Below are 22041 nucleotides of genomic sequence, written 5' to 3' on the forward strand. Positions count from 1 at the left end.
TTCTTCAGGAGAGAGTTCCTTCGTTTTGTCATTTTTGCTAGTTTTCTGTCTCTTGTCACCTTTAGAAAGCTCATTGTGCACTGTGCACCTGTTAATATTTCTCTGTTAAAGGAGGCTTATTGACTGTCCAGGGCCTGTCGTTTCAGGGAATATTCTTTTAATGGTGTCTCTCAGTTTCTCTTGTTGTGCCTTTGAATATTTTATTTCCCTACTCAGCAATATTTGGGGCTCGCTGTCATGCACACTTTGGCTTGTTTCTTGGTGTAGCCCTAAGAAGGAAAACAGACACACACAGAGGGAACAGTAACACACAAACGCACAGACAAATCAAACAAACAAACACATTAACAGGGGGAAAGAAAATAAGAATGGGGAGGAAGGAGACGAATAGAGGAGAAGAAAAGAAAAAGAAAAAGAAAAGAAAAAAAATAAAGGGGGTCAGAGACAACAAAGGACAGTGGACAGTCTAAAAGTGTATGACCAGTTGAGGGGAGAGAGAGGGATGCGATATAGGAGAGTATATCTGGATTGCAAGAAGGCAAAGAAGGGGAAAAAAAAAAAGGGAGAAAGGAAAATAAGGAGTAAAAATTTTTAAAAATTTAAGTAAAAAAGTAATAATAATAAAAAATATGCACAGAAAAAGGCAAAAAGAAAAAAATGAAAAAAAAAATTATTAAAAAAGCAAAATCAAAAACAAACAAAAAACCCCCAAAACCAGTAGCTCCCCCTTGTGGATAGGCGTGGTTTGATGTGGTAGGTCTTGGAGGCTGCTCTCAGAGGCTCCGTCTTGGTGTCTACAGAGATTAGATAGGTGGTAAGCCAAGCTCTGCTGAACTATGAACTGTAGGCCACTCTAATGAATCCGATCTCTTTTTGCCGCAGTTGAGTAGAGTTGTATTTTCCAGGCCCGCCTCGGTTCAAAGTTCCAGTCCATGCACTTTTTATGCTACCACACATGAGATATTTTTGTTTTGGTTGCTGGCTTCTTAGAGGGAGGAATCGCTTTGTCTTGGCTCAGGCTGGGGTTGTGGCTGCCCCTGCCTGAGGTGAGATGCGCAGCAGGAGGTGGAGTACGTGTGCACCGTCACTGACTCAACCCCCAGCGGGGATGGCCTTAGCGTTGTGGGAATGAGGGCGTAGCTGTTGCTGGAGGCGGAGCCGGGAGCTGCTTGAAATGAGCTGGGAGCTCCTGCAGCCTATGCGTGCACCCAGGTCTCCACAGCCGCCAACTCTCTGCAGGGATCGGGCGGAGGTGGGGGCTATTTTTTCCCTGTTGGCACCCAGGATTCAGGGTTCGTGCGGCCAATGCTGGGGGTGAGTTACACCGTGGAAATGAGGTGCGTGCTCCCACTCCCAGAACCGAGGTCGAAGTGAGCACCCCTGACACCACCACTGCAGCGGGTTGCTGACTCCTCACCAAGATGTTGCTGGGCTGGAAGCTGTTCTTTCCCTTGCGACCTGGGTTCGGGATTTAGGCAATCCAGCAGTTATCTATGGGGTGAGCTTCTCTCTCCAAGCGCAGTTAAGCGTTCTATACCTCTTCCCCAGAGACAGTACTATGAGCGTGTTCAGTCTCTCTGTCTCTTCCCTTTGTCTCTCGGGCTCCACGCGCTTGCCCTGCGTTGGGCGGGGGCTCCCACCTCTGTAGTTCTTTTTATAACTGAACTGACCATGGTGCCTTTGTTGCTTTGCCAAGAAGCTTTTGTTTTTATTTTCCTATTTTATTGTACCATTTGTGTAAGATGCCTCAAATTTTGGTAAATAATACTGTGCTTCCAGGAAGACATTTTTCATACTTTTCAAATATTTAAAAAATCTACCCAGATCACTGCCTGTCTAGTGTGTTTATTACTAGTAAGATATAATATGCATCCTCCTTTCTTGCTAGTTTTGTTCATACAGTTTATATAGCACTATTTAATATATCATCAGTTTTATGCCACGAATACTTAACATTATTTTAAATATTTAGATTCTAATTGTAACAATATACTTATGTTTTTTTATTTATATTACTGAGTAGCTCCACATTAAGATACAAACAACTTAGAAAATTATATTTAAAAATTCTTTGTAAAAAATTTTTTTGTAACCTGTAATGAGAATATCTTGGTCTTTGGTATGGAAGAATGAGCTATGGTCACTGTTTTTCTTTCGTTAAACTCAATTGAACTGTCTCTCATGATTCCTGTGATAGCTTTATCTAAAATAATCAATGCTTTATGTTTGAAAACATCTCAATTTGGGTATATAATCTAGTTGATAATTTAAATTAAATTAATTTGTTTATAAATGTGGCTTTTTTTTGTTTTGTGGGTATATCACTGCTTTCTGTTTATAATATTTCTCAGTATTTGTTCATTTTTGTGATACTGTTCTTTATCTGGTAATTTGAGTAAATCCAGTTGAATTATGTTGCCACATTATGTCTTCAAAAGGGCATAAAGTCAGTACACATGCTTCAGTAATATCTGGTTGTTTTACCCTTATGTTTCCAGTTGGCAATTTGAAATTATGGCTTCAACTGCACTTTAAATATGTGATAATAGCATGTGTTTCTAATAAGGGCCAGCACCATTTTGTTCAGATAGTGTGAATGGTTGTCACTCATATATGACAAATGCACCTTCATCTGCTTCTTTGATAGCCCCCTAAAAACCATACCCTCAAATCAGGCCGATGAAATTAGCTGCTGTGTAAATTGTGTGTCTGAGTGGTTCATTATCTAATCACCGTCAGAACCACAGTGATAAAGTAGATTGAAGCAGGGAAGAGGTCTGCCAGATGATTTCACCCAGCCCCCCCACCCCAAATCCCGTTTCCCTTGGAAACCCTAATAGTGCAGTTTAGAACTTCAGGCTCTCATGCCTGGAATTCAGTATCTTTTAATGTACCAAATCTGAAAATAGCAGTAGTTCTGGAGCATAATTTTCTTTCTGAAAAGAGAGAAATTTTATTTTATTTATTTATTTTTTATTTCAATCAGTTTTTGAAATGTTGAGGCTCTTGAATTACTGTTTTTGTTGCTAGTGTCCTAAGTATTACTAAATAGTACCCCCCCCCAAAAAAAAACCTGTGTCCTACTTGAAAGAATTCAGAATAATTTGAATAAATTGTTAACCTTCTAGGAATCTTTACTCACTCTAATAATGGCCTTCTGTATTGTTTATTGGATTGCTTCTCTTTAATTCATTTTAGGTGCTTTTGAAGATGATGATATCACGCATGTTGAAGGAAGTGTAGATCCTATTCGAGATATAGAAATAATACACGAAGAGCTTCAGCTTAAAGATGAGGAAATGATTGGCCCCATTATAGATAAACTAGAAAAAGTGGCTGTGAGAGGAGGAGATAAAAAATTAAAACCTGAATATGTAAGTAAAACTTTACAGTTTCTTTGATACTTGAGTTCATTTTTTAAATTATTTTTTTACAGTAATGCATCTAATAAAATAAAACATTTAATATTGTTATGAACCTTTAGGATCCAAGGATAATATCCATTAAAACATCATGGAGAAACTTCATTTTCTTTTGGCAACAAAGGGTCATGATGATAGGCTGTTTAAGATGTTATTAGCACAAGGCATATTTAGCAGGAATATTGAGTATTTACATGGTCACAATGTATATCCTCAAGTTTTAGTGTTAGAAAAGTGTGGTTTTATGATGAAAAAAATATGTCTAAAATTCATTTAGAGGAATGAATATGAGTTTTGTGGATTTGAAGAAGTGATTTATATAAGGAATTGGGCTTCCATAGGGGTCTGACTAAATGAACGTAGTGTTAGATCATTTTAGTCCTTTATGGGATGAAAACACATGTCATTGTCTTTAATATTCAAATATTTTTTTATCACATTGTAGTGAGAAATTATTAGTAATATTATAGTAATGCTTCAAAATCAGTTTTGAAGCTTTAGTTTATGTATGATCAAGTTGTCTTTTACATTAAAAAAAAAAAAGCGATGGCCTTAATCCTATACTTTCCTGGGGCACCTGGCTGGCTTGGTCAGTGGAGAGTACGGTTCTTGATCTGGGGTTGTAGGTTGAAGCCCCACATTAGGTATAGAAATTACTTTAAAATAAATAAAATCTTTTAAAAAATTATATATTTTCTCATTAATATCTTTCCTAAACCTTACTTGCTTTTTATGCTTTTGTGTCCTGGGAAAGATTTTCCTTTTCATTTTTCATGTATTTTTAATATATGTGTTTATTTTTAATTTTCTTATGTCTGGAAACTGATTATCCTTTCCCTTTTTTAATTTACTTGTAGTAAGTTTGGAAAACTCAGTTGATTAGAGTTTTACACTCTTAAGGAGGAAATCAATTACAGAGTCAGCCTCGATGCTTGAGCACACTATTAGTAAATTATGGTCTGTAGTGCTTGGTCTTGGAACAGGGAGACCTGTCTTGGACCACTGATCCCTTGGTAGTCTGGGACAAAACCCAAGTCATTTTACTCCTCTTAACATCATGGCTACTTCAGTCATTTCCTATTCAAATAGAACAGAGAAAGGAGGGAGATTTGTCTGAGGGAATTGTATAAGATTTAAGACAGAGAAGGGGATTGAAAGTACAGGTATGAAAAATACTCCTTTTTAAAAAGGGAAAAATGTGAGAAAGATGGTGGTCAAAATTGAAAGCAGTTCATTTGCTCCAAGCAGCATGGTTACTGATAAAAAGAAATCTTTAACCGGTCACTCCTTAGTTTAGTGAAACTTACTGATATCCATGTGTCTTTCAAAAACATCAACTCTCTTAAAACTAAATTTATCAATGTTGCTTTTGAGAAAGGGGCATTAGGTTCTTCTTAAACCCTTGAGCTACCATTTCCTGGCTTTTCCTCTCAAATGAAAACTAGAATGTTGTGTGCTATTTTTAATTCTTTGTAACAGTATTTTCTTCTTATTTCTAAGGATATTCCTAAAATTTCTGTATAAGATTTGAAAGCATCACTTGGACTTGTGTTTACAGAAAAATCTGAACACCTTCTCCCCGTTTATTTTCCCTTTCCCTATTCAGCTCTTCTGGATAGATAGAATGCATTATAAGCTAATTTTCTTGTTTCCCAAAACTGTGATCATTCCCTTGGTTTCTTTCCTAATATTAGATTCAGCTGCTTCCGAATGAATTACAGATCAATGTTTCTTAACTTTTTTTTTTTCATGATCACCCTGCCTAAGGAAAAAAAATAATTAAAATTTAATTTAAGCTGGTTAATTTAATTTCTTACTAATGAGAGAAATTAAATACTAATGGGTGAGGCTTTGTTGGATAGGGTTGAGCTTTGGAGGGCCGCAGGCCATTTAAATAGGTTATTTTCACCCATAAGAATTACTTTTTGCCCCTCTCAAAGTAATATCACCCTCACTGAGAATTATGCTGTAGATTCCTGCTGCAAACCCGATACTGGAAAACACATGGCTTTTAGAAATTTTTTTTTCGTCATTAGCAAAAATAGGATTTGGTTGGATCTGAAACTTAATTTGGGGAGAATTATGATCTTTTACAGCATTGAATCATTTAGTGCAGGGAAATCTTATTTTTCTTTTTATTGAGCCAGGCACTTTTGTACACATTTTTTGTTATGTTATTTAAACCTTGCAACATGCAAGATATACATTATCTCCATGTTAAAACTGAGGAATCTAAATTTCAAGAGGTTTTATGAATTGCTCAAGATTTCATGCTTAGTAAATTGTAGAACGAGTTTTTCAATAAGATCAGTCTGACTAGATGGCCAATTTGCCATTATTATTGGTTTTTTTAAGTAAGCTCTAGGCCCAACATGGGGCTTGAACTCCTATCAAGAGTTGCATGCTCTGCCGACTGAGCCAGCCAGCCAGGCACCCCTGTCTTTTTTTTTTTTTTTTAACTTTTTTAAAAATTGTAAAATATATTCCAAAAAGATGCATTGGCCTCATATGTATTTAAAAAAATAGTTGTGGGGTGCCTGGGTGGCTCAGTCAGTTAGGCCTCCGACTTCGGCTCAGGTCAGATCTCACGTTTGTGGGTTCAAGCCCCGCGTCGGGCTCTGTGCTGACAGCTAGCTCAGAGCCTGGAGCCTGCTTCCGGTTCTGTGTCTCCTCTCTCTCTGACCCTCCCCTTCTCATGCTCTGTCTCTCTCAGTATCAAAAATAAATTAAAAAAAAAACATTAAAAAAATAAAATAAAATAAAAAAATAGTTGTAAAATAAAGGCTAGTAAAAGCTACTTTTGTGTCAAGAAATAGAACATTATTAGCACCCAAAAATATCTATCTCCATCACTTACCAGTGTTAACATTCTTCATCTTCCCATAGCTAACCACAACTCTGACATTTATAATAATATCCTTCCTTTTTTATACTAGTGTATGTGCCTAAAACAGTAAGAATTAGTTTTTCCTGATTTAAAACTTAATATAATGTCATAAGTATTTATGTGAGCATTTTTCACTCCACATTATTTTGTGCACTCATTCATGTAACATTTATCTTAACTCACTTGTTTTCCTCACTGTAAAATATTTTACTGAAAATATATCATAATTTAAAATCTATTTTACTATTACTAGGCATTTGAATTCCCCCGCCCAAGTTTTTGATAATTATGAACAACGCAGCTCTTTCATATCCCAATGCACATAAAGGTAGTGTAAGGCATGAATCTAGAAGTAGGAGTGTATATGTATCTTCAGCCTTATTGGATAACACTGTTTCCTAGTGTATGACAGTTTATCCTTTTGCCAACACCTGCCTATTGTCAGATTTTGTTTCATTTTTGCTAATTGTGGCTTGATGACATTCGGTTATGGTTCTAATTTGCAGTTCTTTAGTCAAGATTGGAGACCTTTCTTTTGTTTTTTTAAATATTTGTTGACTCTTACACTTCGTCTTTTGTAAACTGCTAGTTCTAATTTTGCCCATTTTCTATTGGATCAGTGTCTTCTCATTACTTACATCAATATCTTCTCCCACTCTGTGACTTTAGTTTTTGGCTCTTTTTAACGGTATCTTTTGAGAAACAGGTCTCAATTTTAAGTATAGTGCTTTTTGTGTCTTCTCTAAGAAATCTTTACTGGGGCGTCTGGGTGGCTCAGTCATTTAGGTGGCCGACTTAGGTCAGGTAATGATCTCGTGGTTCGTGAGTTCGAGCCCCATGTCGGACTCTGTGCTGACAGCTCAGAGCCTGGAACCTGCTTCAGATTCTGTGTCTCCTTCTCTCTCTGCCCTTCCCCTGCTCATGCTCTGTCTCTCTATCTCTCAAAAATAAATAAACATTAAAAAATTTTTAAAAATCTTTCCTACTCTAAGGTTATCAGATGATCTTTTATCTTCTAAAAGCCTTATTATTTTACCATTCATAGTTAGGTCTTTATCCTACCTGGAATTTATTTTTTGTAAATAGTATAAAGCAGGAATTGATTCAGTTTTTTCCCTCCCATATGGAAAACCTGTTACTCCAGCACCATTTTTTTTTTTTAAAAAGACTGTTTCCCTACTCCAATGAAATGCTCCTATGTCATAAATCAAAGAGCATTGGCATCTTAACTTTTTCCTGAGGATTGGCAGATGACCCCAGGTAAAAATGGCCAAAACTGACAGTGGGATCCCAACCCTGCTGAGTGGTAAAGGTGAGAAGGTAAAGATAGAATGAGGGGTTCATACACAGAGTCTGGCCTTCTTTGTGTTCCCCAAATCATTTCTGTTACTTTCCTCATCCCCTGCTGTCCCAGTCTTCAGTCTAGATCAGGGACAATTAAAGTGTGGTCCTCAGACTTGCAATATCACCATTACCTGGGAGCTTGTTAGAAATGGAAGTTAAAGCTACAGATCTTCTAAATCCGAATCTCTAGGCATATGATTTAAGAAGCTCTACTAGTGGTTCTTACACATGCTTAAAAGTTAGTTCACTGCTTAGAGCAGGTATCCCCTCCTCCCCCAAGGGTAGAAGGGACTTAGGTGTTCCTACCTCCAACCCTCTTCGTGGTCTCGTGCTGCCTCATTATCTTCTTAGGTCCTTGGTTCTATGTTTCCTCTATTTAGATCTGTTTTATAGTTATCTTTAGAAAGGTGATCAATTCTGAATCACTTAGTTCATTATTACTGAAAGTGGAAGTCTCCTGGATAGAAGTTACCAACAATTTTCCTAATATGCCAGTATGACAGTTGGTGAGGCTAGAAACCAGCCTAACGAGGGAATGGTGTTTGAAGGTAGATTAATTTTGTAAGTAGTTGGTTTATTAGTGAATATTTTTACATTATAACTACTTTTGCCTTAAAAAATAAAGCAAGTCACAACAATATTTATAGTAAAACAAGTATGGAAATACTCTCAATCATGTTAATAGTAAACATCTAGAAAATTTAAAAAGTGTTAAGAATAAAGTATTTGGAAAGGGAAGTGGGTGATTAGGGTGAACACTTTGAGTATTTTTACTCCATACCTCTCTGTTACTTGACTTATTTTCTTAACAGAATATTATTAAACTTTTTTATTTAGAAAAAAAGGTCTAAGGAAATTACTTCTTTTAGGTGGCTTTCCAAAAGGGTTAAATGCATTGTCCTTAACAGTTTCTTGTCTGCATTCATCAAGCTGTAATTAGTGCCCTGGAGAAAAGAGTTTTGAAGTTTTTGTCTGAACTTCAAAAGGAATATTGTAGAATATGTGAAGGTGGAAGAGATGCACATATGAGAAGTTATAGACTTAAGATCAATTTCATCTTCACTCACCTGAAAAATTATGTAGACAGTGTAATTTATGAACAAAAGCTAAGAAGAAACTCTTTATGAGTTTTCACAAGATTGTACCATTTGGAGTTACAAAGCCATTTTGAGTCATGTATGAGACTTTTTGCCTTTTAATCTAAGCTTACCTTTAAGTCTTAAGTTGAATTTCCTCAGAAGTGACACCAAAGCAATGATTGGAGTGCAGGTGATTTCTTCGGGTGCTGTTTTAGGAGGCACATTTCAGGGAGTGAGAAATTAAGATCAGAAAAAGAAGGAAACTGATACATAATATGTTAACAGGCAGTTAGAAACCCTGAACAGCTGAGGCTCAGTCCTGCTAGGGACCCCTGGAAAGCATTGGAGAAACTGACTTGTAGGGGGGTATGTGGGTGGCACAGTCGGTTAAGCATCTGGCTTCAGCTCAGGTCATGATTTCACTGTTCATGAGTTCCAGCCCCACTTGGGCTCTGCTCTGGTGGTGCAGTGTGCTTGGGATTCTCTCACTCCCTCTCTCTCTTTCTGCCCCTTCCCCACTTTTTCTCTTTCAAAATGAATAAATAAAGTTTCAAAAAGAGTCTTGGAGTGCCTGAGTGGCTCAATCAGTTAAGTACCTGACTCTTAGTTTTGGCTCAGGTCATGATCTCACGGTTTCATGAGTTTGAACATCAGGCTCTGTACTGTTAATATGGATTCTCTCTCTCCCTATATCTCAGCCCTCTCCCTACTGTCTCTCTCAAAAATAAATAAATAAACTTCAAAAAAAAAAAGAGTCTCTCGCCCTCTCCCTTCCTCATGCTCTCTTAAAAAAGAGAGAGGGAGAGAGAGGGAGGGAGGGAGAGAGAGAGAGAGAGAGAGAAGTGCCTTTCAGTTTTTCATTTGGGAAGGATGAGGAAGCTGGGGTGATTATCAACTCATTTCCGTAGGTCATTGGTTATGGGCTGCTCCTAGGATTGTTAACTCCCCAGCACCTGGTGTCTGTGTGGTCTGAGCACAATGCGTAGGCAAAGTTACAGATGCTTGCAGTATAAGAAGCCCTCAGCATGTTCTGTGAGAGCAAACGGGTTATGGAAAGGAACCAACAGTCTCTGCTATCCATCCCTTTACCCAGTGTGCACTTAGATTTTTTGTCCTAACCATTCTATTTTTGAATGTTTTTTAGGATCACAAGTGTAATTTGGTGATGTTTTATATTTTTCCTTGCTTCTGATTTATCTGTAGTTTTCACAAGAGAGTACCTATGTGATTGTGTTAACTAGTTCTTATAGGAGACTTTTAAAAACATTTTTTCCTTATATTCTCTAACAAGTTGTCTAAAGGTATAAAATGTGATTGCTGGGACTTTAACTGGACATAGACCCTAGGCTATAAAAGAGATAACTACTTGAAAGTTATAAGAAAATGAGATCATTTTGTTTACTAGGAATGTATTTATTCCTTAATATTCATTCTACTGTGTTTTCTAGATAATCTTCTAAAAACGCAACATTTCAAGCCTCTCTTCTTAGGAAATTTCTGTTTTCTTGATTTGGATGTCATTTGTATTTTTATGTAAATAAGCAAGACAAAATTAGCTATACTCTAGCATAAAACATGAGCCAACTTTTTAATGCTAAAACAGAATCTCTCCTAAGTGTAAGTTTGATATTCTGACATAAAGGCATCTTTTATAGAATATCTTGCTGTCTGTGGTAACACTGAGACACTAGCGAAGGCAAGTGTGTGATAAACATTTCCTATTGGCATTGATTAGCCAATTGTATTAGTTTCCTCGGGCTGCCATAACTGGATTCAAATGATAGAAATGTCATTCTTTCGGGGGGCCTGGGTGGCTCAGTCATTTAAGCGTCTGCCTTTGGCTCAGGTCATAATTTCATAGTCTGTGGATTTGAGCCCTACATTGGGCTCTATGCTGATAGCTCAGAACCTGGAGCCTGCTTCAGATTCTGTGTCTCCCTCTCTCTCTGCCCTTCCCCTGCTCATTCTCTGTCTGTCTCTCAAAATAAAGACATAAAAAATTTAAAAAAAAAAGTATTCTTTCATAGTCTGGAGACTAGAAATCTGACATCAAGGTGTTGGCAGGACCATGCTTCCTCTGAGCCCTCTAGAGCAGAATCCTTTCTTGGCTTTTCAGTTTCTGGTCACCCCAGCCATTTCTTGGTTTGTGGTTAGGTAGCAGTCTCTGCCTCCATCTTTACATAAATCATCTTCCCTCTTGTTTCTGTCTAGATTTCCCTCTTTTTTTTTTTTTAATGTTTAGTTTTGAGGAAGTGCAAGCAGGGGAGGGGTAGGGAGAGGGGGACAGAGGATCTGATGCAGGCTCTGCACTGATAGCAGTGAGCTGGATGTGGGCTTGAACTCATGAACCTAAGCCGAAACCAGATGCTCAACCAACTGAGCCACCCAGGTGCCCCCAAATTTCCCTCCTCTAATAGGGAAACTAGGCATAATTGGGCTATAGGCCCACCCAGTACCAGTATGGCCTCAACTAATTCTCAAGTAAGGTCACACTAAGTACCAGGGGTTAGGATCAGCATATCTATTTGGGACGGTTTATGATTTAACATTAACACCAGGGCATCAAAATCAAGGATGATTTTTTTTCCTGTTTTTTATTTTTGAGAGACAGAGAGAGATGCCGTGAGCAGGGGAGGATCAGAGAGAGAGGGAGACACAGAATCTGAAACAGGCTTCAGGCTCTGAGCTAGCTGTCAGCACAGAGCCCAACACAGGGCACAAACCCATGAACCGTGAGATCATGACCTGAGCCAAAGTCGGACATTCAACCAACTGAGCCACCCAGGTACCCCAAGGTTGATTTTTAAATCTGTTCTAAGTGTGTGTACATTTCATTTGGAAAGACAAATTTTGGAAAATGCAAGTAGAAGCCTTTAAGGAACAACTTATTTTGTATTAATTAATTTGGAAATTATCACACTTAAAAAACATTCGTAGAGTTAACAGTTAATTAGACAAAGAAGGCAACCAGAAATTATAATTGAGTCTTTTTTCCCTGTTAGTATCTCTGAGTTAAGTAATTAATATCCCCCAAAACATATAGCTATTAGCAGATTTCTTTTTATTATTTTAGGGCAGTTTTTAAAGTTGATTTTTACATAACTTTAAAAAATTAACATTGTTTGCATATGTAATAGGTATATTTTTGACTAAAACAAATTCAAAATGATGTACTGTAAAACATAATTCTCCCATTTCTGTCTTCTCATTTACACTTTTCTCCTCTTGAGAGTTTATGTACCCTTCCAGAACTATTCTTAAGTGACTTAGATTGTTTTCTAAAAGAATTAGATGCTGCAAGTAGATGGTGAGGCTGAACTGCATTCATTTATCTTTCTCCCTATATTCTCTATCTTTTCATAGTTTCTACTTCTTTTAATGAAATAAAATTGTTTGAACTGACAACCAATATCTTTGACTTCTCTTTCTCCTCTACCATTACATCCCATCCTATTGATTTTATCTCCTGAAGATTCCCTATATCTCTTCCTCCCTTCTTATTTAGTTTTGGGCTTCATTATGCTAATTTCCTTTAGCAGCTTAACTGACTTCTTTACCCTTCTTGCCCCTTATTTTCTGCAAATATAAAGTGCAGATCTAACTATGTTATTCCCTTGATTAAAATACCTCACCATCTTCCTATATAGATACTGCCAACATAAAGTCCATGTCTCACAGATTTCTTTGTGATTCAGTCTTGTCTGACTGAAATTTTCTCATCTTGCCCAATAGTGAACTAAACATTTTAGTTTCGCATGAGCTCATTTACTAGAACTCTCCTCTTTTGCTGCCCCTCCATCCCCATTTCTTAGTCATCCTTTCAGACATGGCCTAAAGCAGATGTGTCCTACTCTTTAAAAAATGTTTTTGATTTTGATGCGCTGTACATAACATAAAATTTACCATTTTAACCATTTTAAGTGTCCAATTTAGTGGCATTGAAGCCATTCACAATGTTGTATGCCTATTACCACTGTCCATTTTCAGAATTCTTTCACCATCTCAAACTGAAACTCCTCGTCCTTTAAATAATAACTTCCCATCTTTTCCTCCCCCTCACAGCCCCTGGGAACCTCTCCTCTACTTTCTCTCTGAATTTGCCTATTCTAGGTTCCTCATATAAGTGGATTTATAATTTTTGTCCTTTTGTACCTGATTTATTTCATTTAGCATAGTGTTTTCAAGGTTCACTCATGTTGTAGGATCAGAATTTTATTCCTTTTTAAGACTGAATGGTTTTCTCTGTATGTACCACATTCTGTGGCCATTTGGAGTGTTTTTACATTTTGGCTATTGTGAATAATATCTCTATGAACATTATTGTACAAGTACATTGTGGTTATAACTGAAGAAATCTCCATTGAAAGTAGTCCAGAAGGAAATTCTAAGTGATAATAGTCGATTAGAGAGAGTTATGAATGCTTCGCTCTTAAATATTTTTCTATTTTAATTTTATTGGTTTTATAAAATAAATTTATGGAAATGAATCCCAAGTTAAAAAGTATTTATTAAATAAGCAGCCCATTAGAAATGCACGAACCAGAAATGTGATTAGAAATTATTGTGGTTCAGGGGTGCCTGAGTGGCTCAAGTCATAATGCTTCGGCTCTGGTCATGATCTCATGGTTCATGGGTTTGAGCCCCTTATCAGGCTTTCTGCTGTCAGCGTGGAGCCTTCTTTGGATCCTCTATCTCCCCTTCTTTCTGCCCCTCCCCTGCACACATGTGCACACTCTCTCAAAAATAAACATTAAAAAAAAGATACTAGTGTAGTTCATCTAGAGTCTACATAATACATACACCCTAAAACTAGGAAAGAGGTTATAAAATTTTCTTTTTTTTTTTTAAATTTTTAATGCTTTTTATTTATTTTTGAGAGACAGAGAGAGACAGCTGGAGCAGGGGAGGGTCAGAGAGAGAGGGAGACACAGAATCTGAAACAGGCTCCAGGCTCTGAGCTAGCTGTCAGCACAGAGCCCGACGTGGGGCTTGAACCCACAAACCATGAGATCTGACCTGAGCCGAAGCCGGAAGCTTAACTGACTGAGCCACCCAGGCGCCCCTAAAATTTTCAAAATTAGAGTAAGTTGCTTAATTTAATGTGACAATACCAACCTGAGAGTCAAACTCTCAGGTAGGTAGGAAGGACTCTTGTATCGGTTTAGGAGAAATGATTATCATAGGAAGCATTCTTAAGTATAAAGAAGGTATTTTTTGACATTGATGCTTTTAGCAGTGGGTAGGTTGAGGCAAAGTGTTTCCTTTTTCTTGAACTGAGATGGGAAGAGTGAGAGTATAAATGTAATTGACCAGTATTAATTTAATGATTGTCTTAACAGTGTAAGATATTTTACTTTCTCAGTTTATAGTCATTATTTTAAGTAAATCATTGTTTTTCTTTTAAGGTTTTAGGGAAAGACTTTTGACTTATTTGGTAATATGTGAACATACAGGTAAAATCTGCTAAAGATGAAAATCTTTTGAGTGATTTAAAAAAAATTAATGTTTTTATTCGTTTTTGAAAGAGCGTGATTGGGAGAAGAGCATAGGGAGTGGGGGACAGAGGATCCACAGTGGGCTTTGTGCTGACAGCACAAATGCGAGCCTGATGCGGGGCTTGAACTGACAAACCATGAGATCGTGGCTGAAGTAGGGTGCTTATGAGCTGAAGTAGGAGGGACACTCAACCGACTGAGCCACCCTGGCGCCCTAGATTTTTTTGTTTTGTATTGTTTTGGTGAGAGAAAGAAGGTGCGCATGCGCACATGTGTGCGTGCAAGCTGGGGAGGGGCGGAATAGAAGAAGAGAGAATCTTTTGAGTTTTTTAAAATGTTTATGTTTGTTTATTTTTGAGAGAGAGAGTGGGAGCAGGGGAGGGGCAGAAAGAGAGGAAGAGAGAATCCCAAGCAGGCTCCACACTGTCAGTACAGAGCCCCGATGCAGAGCTAAAATTCATGAGCCTTGAGATCATGACCTGAGCAGAAATCAAGAGTCAGATGGTTAACCGACTGAGCCACCCAGGTGCCGCAGAGTAAGAGAGAACCTTAAACAGATTCTACTCAGTGTGGAATCCAGGAGGGGCTCGATCCTACGAACCTGAGATTATGACTTGAGCCAAAATTGAGGATCAGATGCTTAACTGAGTGAGCCACCCAGGCACTCCCGGAATGATTTAGTCTCAGAAGTTTTATTGTATTTTTAAATAATTATAAGGACCAGGGATTCAACTTAGGCTATTTCAGGAAATGAATTTTTATTTTTAAGATACAAGGCAAGAAAGGAAATGGGAATCCAAAAATGTTGAGATCAGGAAGTGTGCTATAGCCAGACCTGTTGGGTAGAATTGTAAATCAGCCCAGGGCATCACCCAGGAATTCGGAAGTCTCCGCACTTCTTTGTGTGGCGCTCTGCCATTCACGTAACTCCGATGGCCTTCATTTCTGCCTCACTAGAATTCTTTTTTTTTTTTTTCTGCCACTGCAGTTCATTTGCTCTTTTATATATTGCTTTTATTCCTGATTTCTGCTTCTTCATAATTTCCGCTTAGTTTTTTTGTTAATGTTTATTTGTTTTTGAGAGGGTGGGGAGGGATAGAGAGAGGGAGTTACAGAATCTGAAGCAGGCTCCAGGCTCCAGGCTCCAAGCTGTCAGCACAGAGCTGTGTATGGGGCTTGAACTCACAAACCGTGAGGTCATGACCTGAGCCAAAGTCAGATGCTTAACTGACTGAGCCACCCAGGTGCCTCAATTTCTGCTTACTTTTAATTAGCCTGTTTATTACGTCATGTAATTTACTCTGTCTTACATTGGCTCAGTGTGTCCTTTAAGCTTAAATCTCTAGTTCTCTCAATTTAAGTACTTCCTGAAAACAAGCATCTAATTGCCTCAGTTTATTCCCATTTTGGCAGTCTTTTTTTGCATGAGAACACTTCATAGGTCAAGTACCCATCAGTATAGGCCAGGAAGAGTGTTTTTTGGGTAAGAACTGTTTCCTCAGCAGAATGTGTGGACTGAGAGTAAAGCCGTGTTGAGTAATGTGCTCAGTATACTAGGTAAAATGGTAGGAGACTTGGCACATTATAGGTCCTCAGTGCTCATGGTGTTATGTCTTTGAGGACAGCGTTAGGAAGAACAAAGCTATGTTAAGACTTTCAGGGTAACACAAAAGAATGTATTGTATTTGGGGCAAGGGTCAGAAGGATTAGACTCATTGAGGCCAGACTACTTTAGAATCATCAGTTTTATATATTCCTTGAGGGGAATGAACTTCTAAATGAACAGATGTTAGGGTACCTTTGCTGTAAACATACTTTCCTGGGTAGTCCCACCTGTCCACTTTCTCCTAGCCTATAGCCAACAAAACATAGATGGAGAAAATTTTACATAGGATGTTAGTATCCCCATAAACTCATTAGTACCAGCCTCAGATGGGCCCTCAGCTATATCTAGCTTTCTTATTTGCCTTCCTGCTCTCTGCTGCAACTGCTTCCCTTTTCTGCTCAAGCATCTTATTCATGCCTACTCCCTAGTTCATCCATCCCTACCTTCAGTGAATGACTTTGCCTTCTATTTCAGAGATCAAAATAAAAACTACCAGACAGAAATTCACTCAGTTTTCCAGTAGCCAAATCTAAATAAAGCTTGCTTATTCACTCCTCTTAGCAGTGGGTAGTTTTCCAGTTCTTTGCATCTTATCATGTCCTAACTTTTCAGAAACCTTACACTACTAGTCATCCTTTCTTCCCCCTTCATTGCTTTTAAGTTATTATATATATATATATATATATATATATATATATATATATTTTTTTTTTTTTTTTTTTTTTTTTTTTTTTTAAGTAGACCTCACACCCAGCATGGAACCTGAACACAGGGCTTGAACTCAGGGACCATGAGATCAGGACCTAAGCTGAGATCAGGTGTCAGCCACTTAATGGACTGAGCCACCCAGGTGCACCTAAATTACTTTATTGAAATAAATTCGCATATCATAAAGTTTACCCTTACTATTCAAGTAGTGTTTAGTGTATTCACCAACAGTCCTTCTTTCTTGTATATACAACTTATCCCTCTCAAGGCAGATTGTTTTCTATATATTGTTTTTAATCTCAGAGAAAAGAAAAAAACTTTAATACCGCACTCCCGTATCCTTCATTTACCATATTTTCACAGTCTCCTTCTTAAAACCCTCTTGAAAGAGTTTATTTTTTCTACCACCTAATAACTCAGTCTAATCTATCTGGATTATCTGCCATCAGACCCAAACAGCTTCCATCAGGGTCATTGGTGACGTTTGCAGTTTTAAACCCAGTGGACATTTTCAGTCACATGATTTGTCATTAGCATTGGATACTACTGTGTGTCCTTGAACTACTCTTCCCTTGGATGCATGACCACATTCTCCTGATTTCCCTCCTTCTCTAGCAACTTCTGTTTCTTTTGTAGGCTCATCCTCTTATATCTTTGCTACTAAATACTAAATATTGGTACTACTTAAAATTGAATCTAAGGCTCTCCTCTCTCAATTTTCTTCCTATGTGATATCATCCATATCCATTGCTACAATTACTATTTAAGTACAGGTAACTTCCAGATTTCTGCCTGTAGCCTTTACCTGCCCTCTGAGCTCCAGACTAGTGTATTTAATTCCTGACTTGACATCTTATGGATATCTCAAAGATATCTCAGAGTTAGCACACCTAAAATCAAACCCAAGGGTTCCCTCCCTCAAATCTGATTCTCCAGGGTTTTTTATTTCAGTGAAATGTACTGCTATCTGTTAGATTATGCAAACCAGAAATAGTCATCTTTGACACAATCTCTTCACATCATTTCACATATCTAGTCCATCCGTGAATTCTGGCAATATGTAATATATAGATATAATAATATGCTTATGTTTCTTGTGTGTGTATACATTTACATATATACAGACAATGAAACAATAAAACAAAAGTGGCAAAATGATACGTTAATGAATCTGGATGTATAGACATTTGTCTATTCTTCTTGTAGCTTTTAAGTTTAAAATTATTTCAAAATAAAAAGAAAATAAAATGTCTTATGATTTTAATGTATAGAGATACAGTTAAAATACATGACAATAATAGCATAAGCAGTGGGAAGAGCAATAATAGAGGAAGAGAGTAGAGTAATACTCCAATTCAAAGACAATTCGGTGGTTCTTCAAAGAGTTAAACTTAGTTAAACATAGAATTACCATATGACCGAGTAGTTAAGAAATACATGTACATGCATATTCATAGCTGTGCTATGCACAGTAGCCACAATGTGGAAAACAGCCCAAATGTCCATTGGCTATGACTGTTTAAACAAGTTGTGGTGTATACATCAATAGAATATTATTTAACCTTCAAAAATAAATTAGTATTGCCTGGCTGGCTCAGTCAGTGGGGCATATGACTCTTGATCTCAGTGCTCTGAGTTTTAGCCCCATATTGAGTATAGAGATTACTTAAAAATAAAGTTGAAAAAAAAAAGCAAATGAGTACCAGAGAGAGATAAGCCAAGAAACAGACTATATATATATAAACATAAACAGAGGGGCAGAGAGAGAAAGAGGGAGACACAGAATTCGAAGCAGGCTCCAGGCTTCAAACTCACAAACTGTGAGATCATGACCTGAGCTGAAGTTGGACACTTAACAGACTAAGCCTCACAGATGCCCCAAGAAACAGAATCTTAACAATAGAGAACAAACGAACCTAGACCTAATGGTCATATATTATATGATTCCATTTGTGCAAAACCTCCAGAATAAGTAAATTCATAGACACAGAACTGCAGATTGGTGGTTACCAGGGACTAAGAGAGAAGGGATACTGTGGAGAAACTTCTCAGTGAATATAGGATTTTATTTTAGTGTGATAGAAATGTTTTGGAAATAGATAGAGGTGATAGTTCTGTAACTTCTGTAATTGTGAATATACCAACTTTTTAGTACTAAATTACTTTAAAATAATTTTATGTCTATGTGAATTTATATGAATTTCACCTTAACAAAATTTTTTACAAATTAGACAAAGAATGTCAGATTGGATTTTAAAAGCCTATCTCTATGCTGCTTATAAGACACACATCTTAACCAAGAAATGCGAAGTTCCAAAAACAGTCAAGATGGTCTCAAAGAAAAAGAGAGAAGATGTGGTACACATGAATTCTTTTTTTTTTTTTAAACATTTATTTGTTTTTGTGACACAGAGAGAGAGTGTGAGCAGGGGAGGGTCAGAGAGAGAGGGAGACAGAATCCGAAACAGGGTCTAGGCTCTGAGCTAGTTGTCAGCACAGAGCCTGACGCGGGGCTCGAACCCACGAACTGTGAGATCATGACCTGAGCCAAAGTTGGCTGCTTAACCAACTGGGCCACCCAGGCACTCCTCATGAATCTTATATTAAGATTATTCTGAGCCTGCAGTAATTAAGAAACTCAAGGACAGACAAATTGACCAGGGAACAGTGGATATGCAGACACAGATACAATTTGATTTGTGGCAATAATGGTACTGCAGAGTAACAGTGCTTTTCTCAAGAAGTGACATCGGGTCAGTTGTGTATCCATGTGGGAGAGAAAATAAATCCTCATCCACATCACACTATACCAAAAAAAGTAAAGTTTACATAGAGTAAAAAGTGAACTCTTCTGGAATAAAGCATTTATTATATAGCGTAAAACATTTTCAAGACCTTGTAATAGGCAAATTTTTTTAAATGACACAAAAATCAGTAATCATAAAGGAAAAAGTTTATTGGATGACATTAAAATTAAAACTTCTGTTGGGGCAGTGTCTGGCTCAGTTGGGTAAGTATCTGACTTGATTTTGTCTCAGGTCATGATCTTGGGGTTGTGATATTGAGCCTTGCATCAGGCTCTATGCTGATTGTGGAGCCTGATTTAGATTCTCTCTCTCTCCCTCTGACCCTCTTCCCAAGTCACACATGTTCTTTCTCAAAAAAAAACAACAAAATTAAGACTTAAACAAGAGAAAGAAAAGATAAGGTACAGAGTGAAAGAAGATATTTGCAGCATCTAACAAAGAATTTGTCTATAGAATATGCATAGAACTACAAATAAATAAGGAAAAGACAGCCCAATAGAAAAATGGGCAAAAGAGTTGAACACGTACTTCGTGAAAGAGGAACTCCTCCATTAATGATTAGGGAAATGCAAATTCAGATGACCCCATACATTAAGAACACTGACAGTACCAAGTATTGTAAAGAAAACTGATTAGCAATATATACTAAATGTGGGTGAATGTATGACATAGCTTTCCCAGGCTTAGGTATATACTCTAGAGAAATGCATGCACAAATTTACCAAAATACATGTACAAGAATGTTTATGGCAGCTTTATTCATAATAGCTTTAAAGTATAAGCAATCTAAGTGTCCATTAATCGTGGAATATATAAATACACTGTGGAATATTCCTACAGGGGATTATTACATGGCAAAGAAAAAACATACTACTACTACCTCTAACAACATGGATGAATCTCACTATGTTGAACAAAAGAAGCTGGACACACAATAATGCATATTGTATGATTCCATTTCTGTAAATTTTAATAACGGGCTAATTTGTTATGCAAAGAAGCCAGAATTGTGATTATCCCTGGAGAAGAGTGGAACATTGTGACTGTATTACTAATAATATTCTATATATTGATCAGAGTAGTTGTAGGTGTGTGTTCACTCTGTGATACTTCATCAAGCTATACACTTACATAGTTCATACCATGTATATTGAATACTTAGTATACACCTTCCCAAGTTTGACATTCAAACCATTGATTACCTTCTGCTGTGTGTCAGTTGAATTTTCATTTTGGATTTTTATTTTCCTACTTTTATTTCCTACTTTCTGCATTGATTTTGTTTTCTTACAAATTTTTCTTAGTTTGTCAACTTTTTTCATCCATTTTTTTCTGACATTACTCTGTTTTGTCTTTATGGCCTCATGCTTCTGTTTCATCGAAACAGAATCTTTTTTGCATATATCTATATATTTTTTGTATTCTGCCAAGTATGCCAGATAATTCATTAGAGGGTGCATGTGTGTGCATATGCATGATCATTTTCTTCTTTCTTTATAATGTCCTTTATTCAGTAGCCTTTTTATTAAAATCCTATTTGTGGACTCCTTCCCCTCATGCCTCCATCCTTCCTTGAACATGATGAAATCCATTCCGACTTATTCACAGGAATCATGCAGGATTGTTGCCCTCTTCTTTTTAGTAATGTTTAAATCCTCTTGAAATCTTTATCTCAAGAATGAATTGAGTGTCCATTGTGTTTGCCATGCACTTTATGGCCAAGAGGCCAAGAGCTTTGCTATGTTAAGTTCTCACTGTTTATGTCAGTGAATCACATAACCGAAAACCCACAACTGCCAACATACATCTACTCAGATTATTACTAGAATCAACCTATTATTTCGATTTTTGGATGATAACCTCTTTTTACACACACATACACACACACACGCACACGCGCGCATACAGAACATTGCTGCCAATTGTATTACAATTTGGTCCTTTGTTGATTCCTTTCTGGAGTTTTGGTCACTGAAGTATGTAGAAAGATGGTAGTTAAGGTTCAGTACTCTGGTCTCCATAGACAGCAGTATTCATCTAACAGAGCAACAAATGTTTAATATTCTGATTCAGGCAGATCCTAAATATCACATTAGAATGTACAATGGAGTTCTGTTTCATGAGAGAAAACATAGATTGGTCTTTCCTCAATTTAGAATATTTAGAAGGGGGTACTCAGGGTTGGAGCAAGAAGAAGCTGTATTGGTGGACTCGTAGCCAGACTATTTTGAGTGGAATTCCTGGTCGCCTTTCGTTTGGTGAGTGCATTGTTGGCTGTGTGCTAAATTAAAGCCACCTAACCAGCACAGATCAGTTCTCTGGGTGTCAGCATCAGGTACTGGGGTAGTGGATTTGGCTAGAGGCAAGTATCAGACTTAGAAGGTATAATTATTACAGAATAAGAGTGAGTCACCTTGATAAACTGCCAGGTCTTATCTATTTAGTCATCAAATTTTAAGGTTACATATGGTGAGCAGAGAATAGATGAAGTCCTCCCTTCCCCCTCACACTGCAAATATATATTTTTTCCTGCAAAGATGGTTTGGGTTTTTTTGGTTAGGAATAAATAAAACAGCATTACAGTTTTAGAAAAGAAGGCACAAAGGGAAATTCCCTCTTAATCTTCTAGAAATTTTTTTTTGCTAACAATTTGGTATGGCATCTACCCAGTTTCATTATTTGAGTATATTTGT

The 22041-nt window shown here is 37.2% G+C and overlaps 1 protein-coding gene across 1 annotated transcript in view; it reads left to right on the plus strand.

The window, feature by feature from the left end:
* The window catches only part of OLA1 (Obg like ATPase 1), a 174824-nt gene that overhangs the window by 100128 nt on the left and 52655 nt on the right, over positions 1 to 22041 (plus strand). The window contains exon 5 of the mRNA XM_029934369.1: positions 3199 to 3374. Within this exon, the coding sequence (XP_029790229.1) occupies positions 3199 to 3374 (176 nt within the window). The remainder of the gene's footprint in view (positions 1 to 3198; positions 3375 to 22041) is intronic.

Source organism: Suricata suricatta, chromosome 3 (genome assembly GCF_006229205.1).
Source record: "Suricata suricatta isolate VVHF042 chromosome 3, meerkat_22Aug2017_6uvM2_HiC, whole genome shotgun sequence".
NCBI classification, from domain to species: domain Eukaryota; kingdom Metazoa; phylum Chordata; class Mammalia; order Carnivora; family Herpestidae; genus Suricata; species Suricata suricatta.